At 43.5% G+C, this 18245-nt stretch overlaps 1 protein-coding gene across 1 annotated transcript in view; it reads right to left on the bottom strand.

Moving 5' to 3' along the window:
• The window catches only part of PTPRN2 (protein tyrosine phosphatase receptor type N2), a 1024661-nt gene that overhangs the window by 62749 nt on the left and 943667 nt on the right, over positions 1–18245 (bottom strand). Inside the window, exons 15-16 of the mRNA XM_019498778.2 lie at positions 10775–10922; positions 1720–1793 (exon numbers count right to left, since the gene is read on the bottom strand). Of these exons, the coding sequence (XP_019354323.2) occupies positions 1720–1793; positions 10775–10922 (222 nt within the window). The remainder of the gene's footprint in view (positions 1–1719; positions 1794–10774; positions 10923–18245) is intronic.

Here is an 18245-nt window from a genome sequence, read left to right as displayed (position 1 = left end):
TGCACTAAACTGGACAATGGGCTCTATCCTGGAAGATGCTGGTTCCCTCTCATACAATATTTCCAGTAGCCTAAGGCCTATTCTAACTTATACTAACTGCCATCAACCCCAAAGGGTGCTTGGCTGCTGGGCATCGCTGAAGTGTAAAGGTGCTCTGGTCATGCCCCTTTTCCCCAAACCACGGACTATGGATAACTACTACATCAGCAGCAGATTACACTACATACGGAATTTCCTTAGTGGGCCAAATCCATTAGCATGATAACTTCTTTCATCACTGAGCACCACAAAGTAGCCAGAGTGGGATGAATCTGGTCCTCAGAGTATATATTAGGCATAAAACCCTTATAAAGCTTACATGATAGCACCCTGAAGACCTTTACTGGAAGAGTTTGTATCATGAACTGATTATCTGGAGAGCGAGCTCATTAAACTTGTGAAAATTAAACCTTTAAAGACACTGCCCAATGCACCAAGTACAAAGCTCAGAATATAAGCCCTACACTATTCTTTTTAAAAAGGAAGTATTGTCAACAGAACTGGAAGGAAATAGCTTGTAACTGCAAATCTATCTGTTGCAATTTGTTAGTTGCATTGCCCACAAAATGATTTAATTGGGAGAGTGACACTGGAAGATGATCCAGGAACTGGTAATGGGATACACAGACTGCTACAGTGTCACCTAATTCTCCAGCCTAAATCCTTAATCAAAGCTGTTTCCTCTTGGTAATTGTTCAGTGGCTTAAGTAGCATGAATACAAACTACCAGCCCTAATGGACCCTTTGTTGGAAGCCTCAGAAAGGTCAAGGACATGTTGTCTTCTTTTCCCTAAAGACAGTGCCTCCAGGTCTGGGATAGACACAGGGACAGGGCAATGCTGTGGGCCATGTTATGTTTGTTCTGTGGCTATAAAAGGGAAACATCTGATCTCTAAAATTATTGCTCTTATGCCTTTTAGAGATAGAAAAAAAGAAAAAGAAAAATCAGTATTCAGTTTGTGAGAGGATGCAGAGGGGCAGATGGGGTACATTAGGGAATCGGTTCAAGATTTGCATTGACCTATGCTGACACTTGGAGGGGTGACTAAGAGATTCCATTCTATGATTTCAGGATCATGAGAGAGAGATGGGTAGAGATGCAGAAGCAAATCTCTAGGCACCAAGAAAGTAACAGATAAAGATGGGAAAGGAAATAACACTTCTCACTATAGTAACATAGCAGTTTGTGGAGTGGCATTGACTGGCTTTACATAAAGCAAAGCCCAGTTCTCTTTGGCTACAGCAATCATTCCAATAATATGGTAGCTTTTATGCTACAAAAAGTCAGAGAAAAAGTCAGAGACTGGCAAAAAGACAGGCTATCTTCCTCACACAATGGAAAAAATCTGCTGAATTAAAAGTACAATGTTCAGTACTACAGCTGACAAGCTAGTACTCCCAGGTACAAAAAATGACTTTATTACTCAAGTTTAAGAATGGTTATCTATTGACATTATTTTCCTTGGTATATAATCTTCAAAGACATTGTGTGAAAGTGAATGGAAATTCTCTACTTTCTCGCTCACATGACAGCTGGAGACAGTGGTTGGGAAGTGGAACTAGATATAGACAGTTTTGGTCATCACAGCAGTGACTTGCCTCAAGTTAACATATTACAATGACAGGGCAAGGAAAAAGGCTTGATTATTTGGATTATTTCACATTAGCTATTGTACTTACAATTGGACTGGCATTGATGTAGTCTGAGTTGTCGTGACTATTTTCAGCTTTCAAGAATATCCTGGAATGATCATCTGCAAAGGCAAAATGAAAAAAAAAAATTTGTTTCCTACCTGCTTCAAGTTAAACAAAAAACATTTACTGCAAAAGTACACATAAAATATAAAATATTGGGGGGGGGGGGTTAGGGAGCTTTTTGCTTTGACTTCTAACTTGGCATAACCTTGATACAGTCACAGGATTACGGTTTAATTCATGAAAACTTTCTTTGGAGAAAGTTTCAGATGCTGAATATCAGAAAATATTCCTTCATGGTGAGATCTACCATAGTTCTTCATGGGCAGAGGGAGAAGCTTCACTGTTCAAGAAATGTAAAGTTAGACTAAGAAAGCTAGAGTCAAGAACTGTAGAGGACACTCTTATATAGACTAGAGAACGTAATGGGCTTGTTTCCTTCTAATGCCTCCTAAAATGGCTGATAAGGACAGCAAGATATAGTTTAGGGCTGCAGGGTGAGATAATGATCTGTCCAGGTTAAGGGACTGAGCCTTATGGTACTGCCCCAGAGCGGTGTGGGAGGAAGACCGACTCAGAGAACCACTTGGTCCCCCGCTGCTCCAAGGGGAGAGCAAACAGACGCTATGCAATATGCGGAGGCACATGCATCCTCATTGTAAGCTTGTGAGCTGTAGTGCAATAGCAGTGAAGACGTGGTAGCACAGGACTCTGTGTATGTACTTGGGCTGCTATCTCATGCTGAAGTCTGTGCTGCTATGACTTCACCCCTATTTTTACCAGCTAAATTATGGAAAGTGTGGGCAGGCCCGAAAATGCTGCAGTCCTCTCTTTGACTGTAGCACAGATATAAGAGAAGCCATGTCTGGTATACCAGTACATAGCACATGTTCTCAAAGATATGCAGAAGCTGCACAGCCCTGAGTAAAGCCATGTCCCTGCCTGTTCCCCACTACTTGCCACCCATCTGCAGTAAGTAGGAAAGCAACAGCTTTGAGGAGACTTTTTGTACCACCCCGATGGTAAAACTAGAAGCCAGAGCAAGGCTGCATGGAAGACCAGGTCACAAAATCCTTAGACGCAGGTGTAGCAGTGGATATAGTCTTTTTGGACTTCAGGAAGGCCTTCAACACTGTCTCTCACCCCATTCTCATTAAAAAACTAGGGGACTGTGGTGGCGACACCTACACAGTCAAATGGGCCACTAGTTGGCTGAAGGGCCGTACCCAGACAGTGGTGGTGGCCAGGTCTTAATCGACCTGGAGGGATGTGAGCAGTGGGGTCCCCCAGGGCTCGGTCCTCGGACCCGCACTGTTCAACATCTTCATCAGCGACTTGGACGAGGGGGTAAAAAGCACCCTGTTCAAATTCGCAGATGACACTAAGATATGGGGGGATGAGGGCACGCTAGAAGGGAGGAATAGACTGCAATCGGACCTAGACAGGTTACAGGGGTGGGCAGATGAGAACAGGATGAATTTCAACACTGACAAGTGCAAGGTGCTGCACCTGGGGACAAAGAACCAGCAGCACACCTACAGGCTGGGGAACTCCCTTCTTGTCAGTGCAGAGGCAGAAAAGGATCTTGGAGTCATCATTGATGCCAAAATGAGCATGGGCCGACAGCGTGGGGAAAAATCAGCCAGCCGTACCTTGTCATGCATCCACAGATGCATCTCAAGCAGGTCCAAGGAGGTGATCCTCCCCCTCTATGTGGCACTGGTCAGGCCGCAGTTGGAGTACTGCATCCAGTTCTGGGTGCCGCGCTTCAGGAGGGATGTGGACAGCATTGAGAGGATCCAGAGGAGGGCCACTCACATGATCAGGGGGCAGCAGGGCAGGCCCTATGAGGACAGGCTAAGGGACCTGAACCTGTTCAGCCTCCACAAGAGAAGGCTGAGGGGGGGATCTAGTGGCCATTTACAAACTAGTCAGAGGGGACCAGCAGGCATTGGGGGGAGTCCCTGTTCCCCCAAGCACTCCCGGGAGTGACAAGAAATAACGGTCAAAAGCTGGCAGAGGGTAGATTCAGACTAGACATCAGGAGGCGCTACTTCACAGTCAGGGCAGCTAGGATCTGGAACCAACTTCCAAGAGAAATGGTGCTGGCTCCTACCCTGGGGGTCTTTAAGAGGAGGCTGGATGAACACCTCACCAGGGTCGTTTGACCCCAGTACTCTTTCCTGCCATGGCAGGGGGTTGGACTCGATGATTTGCTCAGGTCCCTTCCGACCCTACCAACTATGATACTATGACGTGGCTTGTGTCATTACAGAAGCAGCTCCACAATTTGGCCCTTAGCTAGCACTTGCAGTACTGTAGGACATTTGTATTAGCTATCCATACTGCATAACATGTAACAGCACATCCAATATCATATGCAACACACAAGGAAGCAAGGAAGGACATTTGTTTTGCCTATTTTTATGGACTTGGGAGAACTGATGGGAGCTCAGTGTGCACAGGGGTAGATCCAAGGGGGATGCACCTTCCTTCCCTCCCCCCACCTTTGATTTTTGTTTTACCCAAAGTTTATAAACAACTGTGCCTGGTAGGGCAGTGGCAGTAGCATTTCTAGGCAGGCAGTGCTCAGGGAGTTAGCTGACTTTATGACTCATGGTAATCTACTTGATCCCTTCTAAACTTTTCATTCCACAGGTGTCAAGGACTGGCTGTCCCTTTTAAGGGTCTTCATATTGCACCAGTCAAACTATCACTTACTTTGCAATTCTACTGTCCATTACCTGCTCCTAGTAATGAAAGTCCTATTTCACAGCCCTGCAGATTGTTTTCAACTCATTCCAATGAAGTTATAATTGTTTATGCTTCAATCTTAAACTGAATAATACATCCTTAGGCCCCAAGCACATTAGTAAAGCTTCTAGCTTATTTTCAACTGAAGAAAAATCTGCTTTCTATGTGATGATGCACCTCACTGTCTGCACCCCACATTTCAAAACTCTAGATCCGCCCATGGGTTTATCTAAGCCATACCTGTATCATCTAGATCAGACCTCTAATTCCTATAGAAATGCTTCCTGAACTGTCATTCACCACCATTCAATTGTATTAGCGGTATCACCCTGTCACTGTGAGCATCTGCTGAATTATGATTGGAGGTCTAAAAGCCATTTAACAGTGTGTGACTGAGCTATATTTGTCTCCTCCCATAACATTATTTTGCAGAAGAAGCACAAACATACAACAGGAAAAGCATCAAGTAAAGAGAAAACACATGGCCAAGTCATTCCAACTCTAGCTTCACTCCAGCACCATTATACCAGAAAAAGATTCAAGATGCAAAACCCAAGCTGGAGTAGAGACGCAAGCAGGAGACCTAAAGCTTACTTAGCGGGGCCATTTTCAGAATAGATGACAAACTGATGCTACTCAGAGTTCTACAATAAAGGAAAAAAGGAGACTAGGGAATTCTGACCCCACCAGAAGATTTAGCAGACATCTACAATTCATCAATATATTTTAATGTGGGTGGCTATTGGGACTGGTGACATCTGAGATCATGGGAATAACCATAGTTTGTCAAAGAAAGCTTTACAGTAAGCAAGATTGCAAAGGGTGCATGAAGAAGAATGATAGGTTTGCAATTTTATGGCTACCGTAGGTACATGGCTTAAACATACTTGATATGGTCAGGACACAAACTCTGTCTAGAGCTAAACAGGCACTTAGGAGAAATCTCATCTATTGGAAGGCAGTTCTCCCAGAGCTAGCTAATCAGCAAAGAGAACGCGGTGCAGCATTTTTAAGTAATAGATGAAAGAGTGAGAGAGCAGACAGTGAGTCATTAAGGGTTTACTAAAGCAGATGTTAGTTTGCCTCTCATGTAAATAGCTAAGTGTTGGTTTGGTAAGCCAGGAAACATTTGTTTTTTCTTTTTAGCTTTTAAAAAAATCTAATGCTTTATTCCAATACACCACTATAGTGCTGCCTTATTACTAACATGTTGTGGTGAGTTTACTGGAGGCTGAGAGGACTAATAGCATTGTGGAGGAGCTTGGTGGTCAATTCTCCCATTTCACATTTGCTCCCTAGAAAGAATCCTGGCAAGTTGAAAATGTATTTTTTGCACATCTGAAGGGCTTGTGCTGACTTCTGCTTTAAGGAGGCAGTAAATGTTGCATATTGGCAATTTGTAATTGCTTGTTGATACCCTAAAGCTTCCAGGAACTGGTACAGTCACTTTTCAAAAACAGGCTAAAAGTGATGGTGAAAAGCAATGACTGCAACATTCAGCATGCAAATATTTTTGTTGTGAACGATGTGCTGCTTAGGATTCATGTAAGGAAAAGGGGAAAAAAGAAGCAGCAGAGAGGAAAGAAAAAGACATGAAAGAGGGATGTCATCTGAGGTGTCTCCCCAAGACATAAGTTCATAGATTCATAGATGTTAGGGTCGGAAGGGACCTCAATAGATCATCAAGTCCGACCCCCTGCATAGGAAGGAAAGAGTGCTGGGTCTAGATGACCCCAGCCAGATGCTTACCTACCTCCTCTTGAAGACCCCCAGGGTAGGGAGAGCACCACCTCCCTTGGGAGCCTGTTCCAGACCTTGGCCACTCGAACTGTGAAGAAGTTCTTCCTAATGTCTAGTCTAAATCTGCTCTCTGCTAGCTTGTGACCATTATTTCTTGTAACCCCCAGGGGTGCCTTGGTGAATAAAACCTCACCAATTCCCTTCTGTGCCCCCGTGATGAATTTATAGGTAGCCACAAGGTCGCCTCTCAACCTTCTCTTGTGGAGGCTGAAGAGGTCCAGGTACCCCAGTCTCTCCTCATAGGGCTTGGCCTGCAAGCCCTTAACCAGATGAGTGGCCCTTCTCTGGACTCTCTCCAGGTTATCCACATCCCTCTTGAAGTGTGGCGCCCAAAACTGCACACAGTATTCCAACTGCGGTCTCACCAGCGCCCGATAGAGGGGAAGTATCACCTCTTTGGATCTGTTTGTCATGCATCTGCTGATGCACGATAAAGTGCCATTAGCTTTTCTGATGGCTTCGTCACACTGCCGACTCATGTTCATCTTGGAGTCCACTAGGACTCCAAGATCCCTTTCCGTGCCACCCAGCAGGTCATTTCCTAGGCTGTAGGTGTACTGGACATTTTTCCTCCCTAGGTGCAGCACTTTGCATTTCTCCTTGTTGAATTGCATTCTGTTGTTTTCCGCCCACATGTCCAACCTGTCCAGGTCTGCTTGCAGCTGTTCCCTGCCCTCCGGCGTGTCCACTTCTCCCCACAGTTTTGTGTCATCCACAAACTTGCACAGAGTACACTTCACTCCCTCGTCCAAGTCACTGATGAAGATATTGAAGAGTAATCGGTCCAAGGACTGAGCCCTGCGGGACCCCACTGCCCACACCCTTCCAGGTTGATACCGACCCATCCACTACGACTCTCTGGGTGCGACCCTCTAGCCAATTTGCCACCCATCGGACCATGTAGTCATCCAAGTCACAGCCTCTTAACTTGTTTACCAGTATGGTGTGGGATATCGTATTGAAGGCCTTCCTAAAGTCTAAGTATATGACATCAACCCCTACTCCTGTGTCCAGGTGTTTTGTAACCTGGTCATAAAAAGAGACTAGATTAGTCAGACATGATCTACCTGCTACGAACTCGTGCTGGTTCCCCCTCAGCATAATTTGTCCTGCCAGGCTCTCGCAAATGTGAGCCTTGATAATTTTTTCGAAGAGTTTGCCTAGGATGGAGGTGAGACTGACTGGCTATAGTTGCCTGGGTCCTCCTTCCTCCCCTTCTTGAAAATGGGGATCACATTGGCCCTTTTCCAGTCTTCCGGGACCTGGCCACGAGCGTTCAAATATTAACGCCAGTGGCTGTGCAATGATGTCAGCCAGTGCCTTCAGTACCCTCGGATGGAGCTCATCTGGGCATGCCGACTTAAAGGCATCCAGTTCCTCCAAGTGACTCTGCACCATCTCAGGGTCTACGCATGGCAGTCTGGTGCCTTGCTGCTGCCTCTCTACAATCCCAGTGAGAGCCTTGTCGTGCCCCTCACTTAGGAACACTGAGGCAAAGAACTCGTTGAGGAGTTCAGCCTTGTCCCCCCGTCCATCACCGATTGTTTCTGCCCATTTAGTAGGGGTCCTATTCCACCCTGGGCCTTCCTTTTACTCCCTATATATCTAAAAAACAATTTTTTGTTATACTTTACTTGGGATGCCATCCTCAGCTCCATGGTAGCTTTGGCCCGTCTAACTGGCTCCCTACAAGTGCAAGCAGAGGAGGTATACTCCTCTTTGGTAATCTCTTCCCATTTCCACCTTTTATATGCTCCCCTTTTAGTCCACAGGATGCCCTGGATTTCTCTGGTCAGCCAAGGAAGCCTCCTGGCCCCTTTCCCTCTTTTTCCTCGCATTGGGATCGTCTCCCTCTGTGCCCGAAGGATCATTTCCTTAAGGCACAGCCACCCTTCCTGGGTTCCCATCTCTTCAAAACTCCTACTCTGCAGTGCGTCCTTGACTAATCGTCTGAGTTCATTGAAATCAGCTTTCCTAAAGTCTAGCATTTTCACCCTACTAGTTACCTTACCCACTCGCCGTCTTATGTTGAATTCTGTTATTTGGTGATCACTGTCCCCCGGGTGACTACCAATCTGTAGGTTCCCTACCATATCATCCCCCATTGCCAATACCAGGTCCAGTAAGGCATTCACCTAGTGGGACTATCTCCTGCGTCAGGTGGAGGTTCTGTACACAGGATAGGAACATGTGTGAACGGTGGAACTTTGCTGTCTGTCTCCCCCAGCAGATGTCTGGGTAGTTTAGGTCCCCCAAGACTACCGCCTCCTTAGTTTTTATGGTCTCTGAGAGCTGCCTCAGGAGCCCCGAATCTACTTCTTCCCCTTGGTGTGGGGGTCTGTAGCTGAAGTTGAAAAGATGAAGGAAAAATAATATGGAAGGAGGAAACTGAAAAGAAAAAGAGAGAGAAGACAACACTAGACAGGCCTAATGCTAGTCCTCACACTACGGCTGAATATTAACCAGATCTCCTGCAGCTATGCTGGTGGTTCTCAACCTTTTTAGACTCAAATTGCCTCTTGGGTAGTGCCAGCTCTTAGCTTTCACTCCTTTTTTGACTATGGAAAAATATAATGGCAATTTTTCTATTGCAAAGAACTCAGAAAGACCACAACAAGGCAGAATGTTTCTCACAATGGATTCCTATTTGATATCTCCGGGTTTACCTTGTGAGTCATGCATAGGTTTTTACATTCCTAACAGTGCTAATATTGCATAGCATCCTGCAGCATCCTTAAAAGGATCCCACAGAACCCTGGCCAGGAGTCACTGAGCTCAGGAACCACCAGTCTCGTTCTCTGTCTTTTCTACATTCCTTTACCTTGCTTACTGATATGGCCTTCTTTGCTATAGTATCATGGTGCTTTGACACCTTTAATACAGGAGTGTTTTGAAGATAAATGTAAGCTAAGGAAGTACTATTATCTCTATTTCATATAGGGTACATCTACAGGTGATATTAGAATGAAGCAATAAACTCTGGCGTGTACAAGGTACCTGTGCATGGTAGATAATTAATGGAAATCATTATTTTGCTAACGTGTAAATTGAAAAAGATTTTCTTACTAAATGAATCAATTAAAATGTATATTTTATACACAACCATCTTCATTTGACTACATGGCCATTGCTCTATCAAAATTTAACTTTTTTTAACCTATATCTCACTGACAAACTAGCTGTTCATTAGTAAGCAGCAAAGAAAGTGAAATCTGGTTTGTCCAATTCAAGATATCGGTGGAATTTCAAGTACAGTGTGGGCATAATTACATTTCCCATACTTCAGTATAGCCAGGGGAGCAGTTTTTATCACTTTCACTCTTGCACAATTTTTACTGGACTAAAATACTTCCATTTTATTTTGCCAACATGACGCCTCTCTATAGCACAGTGTCCACCACCTCATATGGAAGAACTGGCTTAGCTGGGACTCAGAGAAAAAGATGTCACCTACTGAAAAACCAGTATCATTTTCCGCAGGCTCACTTAAGCAGTAATATGATGCTAGGTAATCCTCAGCTTTAAAATAGGCTCTTACCTAAGGTATTGTATTACCTATTGACATTTCTCCCATCTCTAAATACTGACTTAACTCTGCCACAAGAAAACCCCCCGATGCTTTTAAGGCTTTTTAACCATTTCCATTTTATATATAATATGTCTGTCAACCTACACAGCTGGACTGAGGACACTCCGAAGTACAGCTCTATTTATAGTTGGGAGCTCAGTCTGTTCCTTGTTTCAGTTTTGTTCCATTGGTTACTTGATAAAAAATAGTGGGCCATTTCTGTCTGTGTTTGTGACAGCACTCAGCAAATAGTTACTGCCAGTGGAGTGATGCACCAGAAAAAAAAATACAGAAAATATGCTGTTTTTATGTGGATTCACAAAGGTAGCCTCGTACATAAAACAACAGATCCTAGCAGTATAAATACTGGTCATTTCACAGCCTTGCTTTTATTCTAAGCCTAACAGAGAATAGCAGCCAGCGTGTAAGCTTTTCCAATGAAGCCTACTGGGGCTCATTCACAACAGCTGAGCATCTGATAAATGGATCACACTAGCTCTAATTACAAACTGCTGGTACTACTACTTTGGATGGACATGACACTGGATTGTCTAAAGCCAAGCCAACCTTATTTCTGTTGAGTGATCACAATTGCTGCTCTTGTACATAAATTGCATTCTAATGTTTGAAAAGCACACTAGGGATTGATTTACAAGGTACAGCACTTGCTGTCACTGCTGCCAAAGTGTTGTATGACACAGTTATGCATTTTGCAAGTAAAACTTATGAGAAGAGAACACAACAGTCTAACAGGACAACAGGATACAGATCAAGCCAATATTTATAGCTCTGATTTCCATTTGTACAGAAAAAAAAAAAATCACTGTTTTGCATAATGCTCCATAGCTCTCAAAGTACTCAAAGGTAGTAGAGAAAACATCAATTAATACATAATCCCTCCAAGTAAACTGTACCTACATGGTACTACAGTTTCAGAGCGATTCTTTTGAATGTTCTCTTCCTTCTGTCCAATGGTAGCAACATTGGGTTCAGCTTGATAAGCACAAAGAGCTTCCCACTCTTTTTCCAGACGATTCTTATTCTTTAGATGGTCTTCCATATAGGACTGGAATTAAAAGAAGATAACATCAAGCACTACACTTCTTAAATGAGACTGAGCTAAAAGAATATTCTTGGGGTTGAAAGCAGTTATTGAATATCTTCACTACCTAAAGCATCCCATATGTCTGTTTTACACTCAATATCAAGGTATGATATAGAAACAAATGTTCATTTTTAAAACAAATCATTTACTTGTTAGATTGTAAGCTCTTCAAGGTTGGCCTTGAATGGTTATGCCTTATCCTATAGACTGGTGCATGCATTTACTAGGTATGACAAACCTGACATTCACAAATGTAGCTTAGAGAAGAGTATGGAATTACTGATCACTTACACACACACACACACTTTTTTAACTTATTTATTTATGTATTTATTTTTTGCAATACTGGATAATAAAATGCGCCTTCTCATCTTAGAGGGGAATGTCTAACCACATTGTCTGGAGAGGGCCAACTCCTGATGTCTTGTGAAAGGGTAGGGGAAAAGAGAAAAGGCTCTTGGACATCAGGATTTTCTTCCCTTTGACCTTTTACTGCCCAGAATGCAGAAAGTAATAGGGAGAGAAGAATGTGAAATGCACTCCTCCCATGGCCATTGGGGTACATTCAAGAGTTACACTTAGACTGACATACCCCAAAGCCTAGGTGTGTAGGGGTTCATAGAGATTAAACACCCTAAAAATGGTAGGCCCAGGCTAAAGTTAGTTTACTTCACAGGTGAACTAACCTTAGAATGAGCTGGGTTAATCAAATCTAAAATGTGTTAACCCAGTCTAGTAAATGCTATCACAGCCCAGTCACTTGGCCCAGCCCCTGGCCTGTGCTGTTCATATCCCCCCCAAACCCTGACCAGGCAATTCTTAGCACCCCTGACTATGCAGAACACCCCTGTCCCCCGTGAGCTGCTATAGCTTGAGTTAGAAGAGGCTCTGCAGCTGGCAGTAACATTTCACATGGCTTGAACAGAAGGGGACATGCAACACAGTACTGTAGCCCAACTGCTGCATCTAAAAAGGTGATGTTAATAAATACTGTTACAAATTGTGGCTGGAAACTGGTGCAGGTAAGAAGATCTGTGGAGTGCAAGTCTCTGTAGTGGTCGGGCATCTTACTAAGTGGGGCATGGGAAGGTTGTCAGGTTTTGTAACCTTCAGGAGAAATGGGAAATGGAATTCAGCATTAGGCTGAATCTTGAATTTAAGAGAGAAGGAGTTTGGCAAAAGTGGGGACATTTCATGTTCCTTGGTTACATGGCATGATCCCCTTAAGCCTGTACCAGCCCCAACTAATACCTAGTAGTTTTGGGAGCTGAGTGGGCAATCAACTTCTTTCAATTTAACAAAATAAGAACCTGTAATTAATTTTTCATATCCATAACATCATTCTTCCGTATGTCCTTTTAAATCCTAATTCTCAATAGGAATAATGACCATAAATTGGTTTTGAGAATAGGTTCAGGCTGGACATTAGAAGGCACTATTTCACAGTCAGGTCGGCTAGGATCTGGAACCAACTTCCAAGGGAAGGGGTGCTGGCTCCTACCCTGAGGGTCTTTTAAGAGGAGGCTTGACAGTTACCTAGCTGGGGTCATTTGAGCCCAGTATTCTCTCCTGCCCAGGGCAGGGGGTCGGACTTGATGATCTACTTAGGTCCCTTCCAACCCTACATCTATGAATAACTTTCCCTTCTATAGTATCTTCAAAGAACACACCACAAAAACACTTTGCAAGCATTTATAAATTAAATATCCTCCCTATCTCCTAAGATAACTTGAGGTTAGTTCCTTCATCAGATGTAAAAGCCGTGGGAGGAAGTGAGGCACTAAGAGGTTGAGTGACATGCTGAAGCTCAGAAAGCAGGTTTGGGGCAAAGCTGTTATGTGAAGCCACACTATTGGTTCCTTCCTTTATTCCTGAAGAGCTCCCTATTTGCAGCAAAAGCTGTCCCTTCCTTTGCTTGTTTTTTCAATCACTTATTAGCACAGCTATTTCTTCCACTGCGCTTGCCTAGAAATAAGTTTCCTGGAAAGGTTTCATGGAAGTTTAACAAAATAGGAAATAATTTTGAGGAACTGAATGTGTATTTTACACAACCTATTTTATATCATGTACTTACTTCTAAGGAGGAAAGGCTATCATCCTCTCTGCAGGTTTTTCAGAAAGCTGTCAGAAGTTTTAACCCAGTCTTTTGCCAAATGCAAGCTTTGCTACACTGTCATCACATATTACACAAAAAGCATGATGCAAATTTAACAACATTTTTCAGTATATTTTGTCATGCACACTGCTTTGTTTTCTAAAAGTGTGAGTATACACGTATTTATGGTGGTGTGCAAGTATAAGTGTGCATTAGTTTGGGGAAATCAAACTTAGCAATACTAATAAATTCATAAATGAGGATCTTCATAGGAAAAGCAGGGATGTAAGGAGTAATGGCATTTAACATAATGGACAAGAAAAGATATATTTGGAGACAAAGAAATATTGATGCCCTTACCACAAGCATAGATAGTGGATGTATTTCTAGATTACCCAAAATAAGGTGATGAACAGGGCACATCTGCTGCATATTGCTAATAAAAAAAAAAATTATTCCTCTTAAATTAAGGATAGTTGGTACACATGGGATTTTTTTATATGGAAAAATAAAGTAACTGAGACCATTTGATACTGTTCAAATTACCAAAAAGCCATGTTTCTTTGGTATAAGAGAGCTTTGTGCAGTATGTACTTGCATATTCCTAAAATAAGATTTTACATAGCTTTCACCATCATCATGTCCACATTGCTGCAACTTTACTCATCTTTATTTATGAATGTACAAAATTTTTAAAAAATTGAGTAATTTAACACAGTGAAGGTACTGTGGATTTAAAAAGTAACGTATAGTACTTTTAACCCCCCGCCCCCGAATGAATAGCTTTCTCTTCTAATCAAATAATTTTTTCTGGAAACTTACCTGTGAACCCAAAGTGCAAGGACAAACAAATAAAGACAATGCATGGAAAGCTTTGCTTTAATTAAGACAATTGCCAATCATTATTGATCCTTTGTGCTGCTCCTGTTGATCAACAGGGACTCTTTCAATGCTTTTGAAAAAAGCAAAATGGAAAGCACCCAGACTTATGAGATGTTTAAACTGTATCCACACATCTTTGAGTGTCCCTGTTTAGGTGAAAACCAATTTAAAATATCTTTAAAAGGACATTTTTAAAGGAGATGCCTTCAAAACCTCAGAATCTGAAGTAGTTAAACTATGAACAAACTTTCATTTAAAACCCTATAAAGCACACTTCTGTTGCTGTTTTGCTAGGAGGAGTTTATTTATTTTGAAATAGCCTCCTAAGAATTCCTCGGCGCATCCTAATCCGAGTGGAGCTTCTGATACTTTAGAGATTGCATATCTACTCAAATGCATGCAGCAATTAGGATGTTTTCAGAGGTGTTCTCCAGTGTTTGCCTGGCACAACAGAAATGTATTAACCATACATCAAACACACATGCTCTTTCACTGTCCCACAAAAGCACACAAAAGAAAACACAGTTATTGCCACTATTCTTTTAATTCTACTAAAAGTTCTCCGTAGACATAAAGTGGCTGGCTTTGCCAAGGTGCCCACTCAGTAGTCCTCAGCAAGGAACCCACAATACTGAGTTCATTGCTATTGTCTTGAGGGTTGGCTGCAAGTCCTGATTCAAGTCTTAGCTTCCTGGGGCTTTCATTTTCCTGAGGCAGAAGGGGTCTTGGTGATTCTGTGCACTATTTGTATTTTGTAGCATTATGCTTCCCTCATTTGTCCAGATGGGATGTCCTTGCCACTAAAGATTTCCAGGGAAGGGGGTGGATTCATGTGAGTCACCCTAGCAGCGCACAGTGGGGGTGACTTGTTCTTAAATGTATTAATACCCTGACAGTAAAGCCTCGTGTTTTGCAACAGCGGGGGACATGCCAGTTCAAAAGTCTCAGCGTACCAGATTAGCCTTGTGCCAGGGAATGAAAAAGCCATCCAGGGAGGGGCCTTGCCAGTGGATCTCTGCCTCAGAGAACTAGTGCACTTGGGACCGGACTCCTGATACAGTCTGAACACAAATTCCTGAAAATGCATGAGTAGGCAATGCCTACTCAGATCTGGTTTGGATTTAGCAAGGATTTCTCACCTAGTTTGGATTTGGTTCAGGTGGTTTTTAAATTGAATATTCTGTTAAATTGCTGCCGCATCCCTTTCGTCTATAACAAAGGCCCAGTATTTGGTAAGTGTTTTGTGAACAAATTAAGACTAATGAGTATCAAACCAAAATCCTAATAGTACTGGTGAGTCTCTTAATACTACTACTGTATTTTCACCTGTCTAGACAGGCCCTGCTTTCAAAGCACTTTTTTCTTAGCCACTGTTCAGCAATTACCAAAAGCAATAATATCTGGCAAAACGCTGCCCACCTTGGTCTCGGCAGATGGGCACTCCCCGATCATGAATTGGGACATCTCTTTCAATAAAAGATGAGCAACTCTAAATGACCAAGCCTAATAGGCTTAATCTAATCTCAAATGCCAAATACAAAAAGGTGGCCTGAATATAATTTTAATCCTTATGAATAGCAGACCCACACCATACCCCTAATTACTTGCAAATGCAAGTTGCTTTTCCTAAAGACACTACAAGGAAATCAAAACAAGGATTTAACATGCTGGAGTGGGATCATTGTGACTCTCTGCCTCAATAGGGAGCAGGGGACTCCAGGAGCTCAGGATTTTTGTCAGGTTCAGGGATTAACACCTCTTTGATGTAAATACAGCTCTAGATCACAAACCCCATGGATTCTCCCAAGATGTGTGAAGTGCCCAAACCATGGAGCTCAGCAGAAGCTCTGGCCTTGCTCCTTGAACAAATCTCAGGTCTCCAACTCTAAAGCAGAGGATCCACCAAGACAGCCTGGGGGCAGTGAACTGTAATGTGCCCGCTTGTGGCACTATACTTCCAGAAAAATCACTTCAGGGTGCAAGGATAACTTAGAAGTTCACCTCCTGACCAGCACCCATATCTTTACATGGATCCACAGAGCCACACAATACTTTGGCAACATCCAGGTAAGATGTCGGCACTGAAATGGCTGGTTCCTATTCCCATATTGAGATGGTGAGAAGAGCAGACCTCTACTGTGCTGATCTCAAGGGTTAGGTGCTTCCAGGCAGCTGCCCTTTGTTTCCTCACTGGAGAAATGGATGCAAGAGAACGGGCTCTCTATATTATGCAGTGTCTGCAACAGCACATGAAATGCTGAAGGGCTCTTGAGCAGCTTGAAGCAGCCTCTTCTTCATCTCGTTTCTCTTGTTCTTTCCAATCGGACTCTGAGATTCTCTTTGAATGTAAGCTTCCCCTTGTTGCTATTAACCTGTGGTCCCAGCCCTTTCTTCATACATTCTGCTGCTACAGCATATCCCAGCCTCACTGCATAGCTACTTTCCATTCAGCTTTAACCTCTTTGCCTATTTCTCTCTTTGATTCTCCTTACCTCACTGCATTTATCCTCTCTGTGCAAGTCCACATTAATTTAAACTTGTCACATGCTTTCTCCATTATTTTTCTGCTTTAATATTTGGTCCTTAGAGGCTGCAGGGAAGAATTCTTTCCTCCTGCCTGGAGCTCAAAAGTACAGCAGTCTGAATGGCAAAAGCCCTACCAAATCCACCATCCCCAACCCCTTCAAATAAGAGCAAAGCATCTTGCTGTCAGTCTAGTTTTAAAATGTACAGCATCCCACATGGCAGACTTCCCAGTTTTCAGAAGTTCGTTACCATGAATTACTCTCTGGAAGCTTACCTAAATGTTCTTTTTTTCTAGTTTCTTCCTATTCACCCTAGCTGGATCTCTTGGTACTACTAAGAGCCACAGTTCAGCAAGCCAGTGTTGTGCATGGAACAGCTAGAGGACTGAACCATGAACTGCTCCTCCCCACCTGCCCTACTGCTCATTCCATCCAGGAAAAGCACACACACCAACTGCAGATGCTTCCTCAGACTGACGAAGGGTTTTTAAACCCAAAAGCTTGCTAAGAATTTTTTTTCCAACTATTTAAGTTGGTTTAATAAAAGATATTAGATTCACCCAAAGAACCATGTCTGCTCTCCCTACCTTTGAATTTACATCTTCTGAACTCTTGAGCATGCCTGCTCCTTAGCTATCAGTTAGCCAAATAGCTTTTTAATCTCTCTCTCAAACAGGTCTCTCTAGCTCTCAGATCATTTCAGCTTTTCAACCTCTGAACTGTTCAGTTTGTAACTACCATATTTACTCGAATCCAAGACGAGGTTTCCCCCCCTGCCCCTAGACCCCCATTCAGCATAGGGAAAAAAGAAACCTTGTCTTGGATTTGGTATGTCCTAGGACAGGCAGCTGCTGTAGCTCTGGCTCTAATTCCAGCCCTGACCCAGTGGGAGACCACACAGTGTACAAGGTGAGGGGAGCGCGGGGGAGATCATGGAGCAGACTGTGTGATGTGGGGGGCTGAGGGGAGTGCAGGGGAGACTGCAGTGCAGTGGGGTTGTGGAGGGGTGAGGGTGCAGGGGGAGATCATGCTATACAGGGTGGGGGAGCACAGGGCAGACTGCACAGAAGCTGTGGACCCAACCCAAGCCTGAGGTTGGACCTGCCACCATCACTGCTGCCTGTCTGGGGCCACAACCAGGTGTGCCCCATGCCCCAGGCTGAAGCCAGGCTGGAGCCACTCTATAGGTAAATGGCAGTGGGGGGGAAGTAGCAGAAGGGACAGGCCGGAGGGGTGCAAGCACTGGGGGTACAGGCACCAGGGCAGCAAGCAGTATGAGTAGGACATCCAAGGGGCAAGGGCTGACAGGCTGCCTGCCCCCCACCACTGCTTTCCCTTCAGCTTGACCCCCTGCTGCTGCTGTCACCACTGCAGTGGTAGTGATGAGGGGCTGGGCGGTGGTGGTAGGGGGGGAGGAACTGAATTTAAAATGACCCTCCACTACTTAGATTCTATACATGGGAAATTATAACAAAGTTTATAATTGCCATACATAGAATCTAATTACTGGGGAGAGGAGGCACCTTCAATTCTAAGTCATCTTGAATTTAGGTAAATACCATATCATATCATGAGGGAAATCTGATACCTTGAATTGACGACGATTCCTAGGGAGTTGAGAACCTTTTTAGAAGGGACTATTAATTCCTTGCTTTGTTACAAGATAGTATAGCTTGTGCATCCCAACAATGTACAGGCCTTTCTTATACTGCACACTTAATTTGCTGCTTACTGTCACAACTAGGTCCTTTCAGCTGTACTGCTTCCAACTCATCTTTCTCA

Source organism: Alligator mississippiensis, chromosome 5 (assembly GCF_030867095.1).
Source record: "Alligator mississippiensis isolate rAllMis1 chromosome 5, rAllMis1, whole genome shotgun sequence".
Taxonomy (NCBI): domain Eukaryota; kingdom Metazoa; phylum Chordata; order Crocodylia; family Alligatoridae; genus Alligator; species Alligator mississippiensis.
This window is presented reverse-complemented; position numbering and strand designations above follow the sequence as displayed.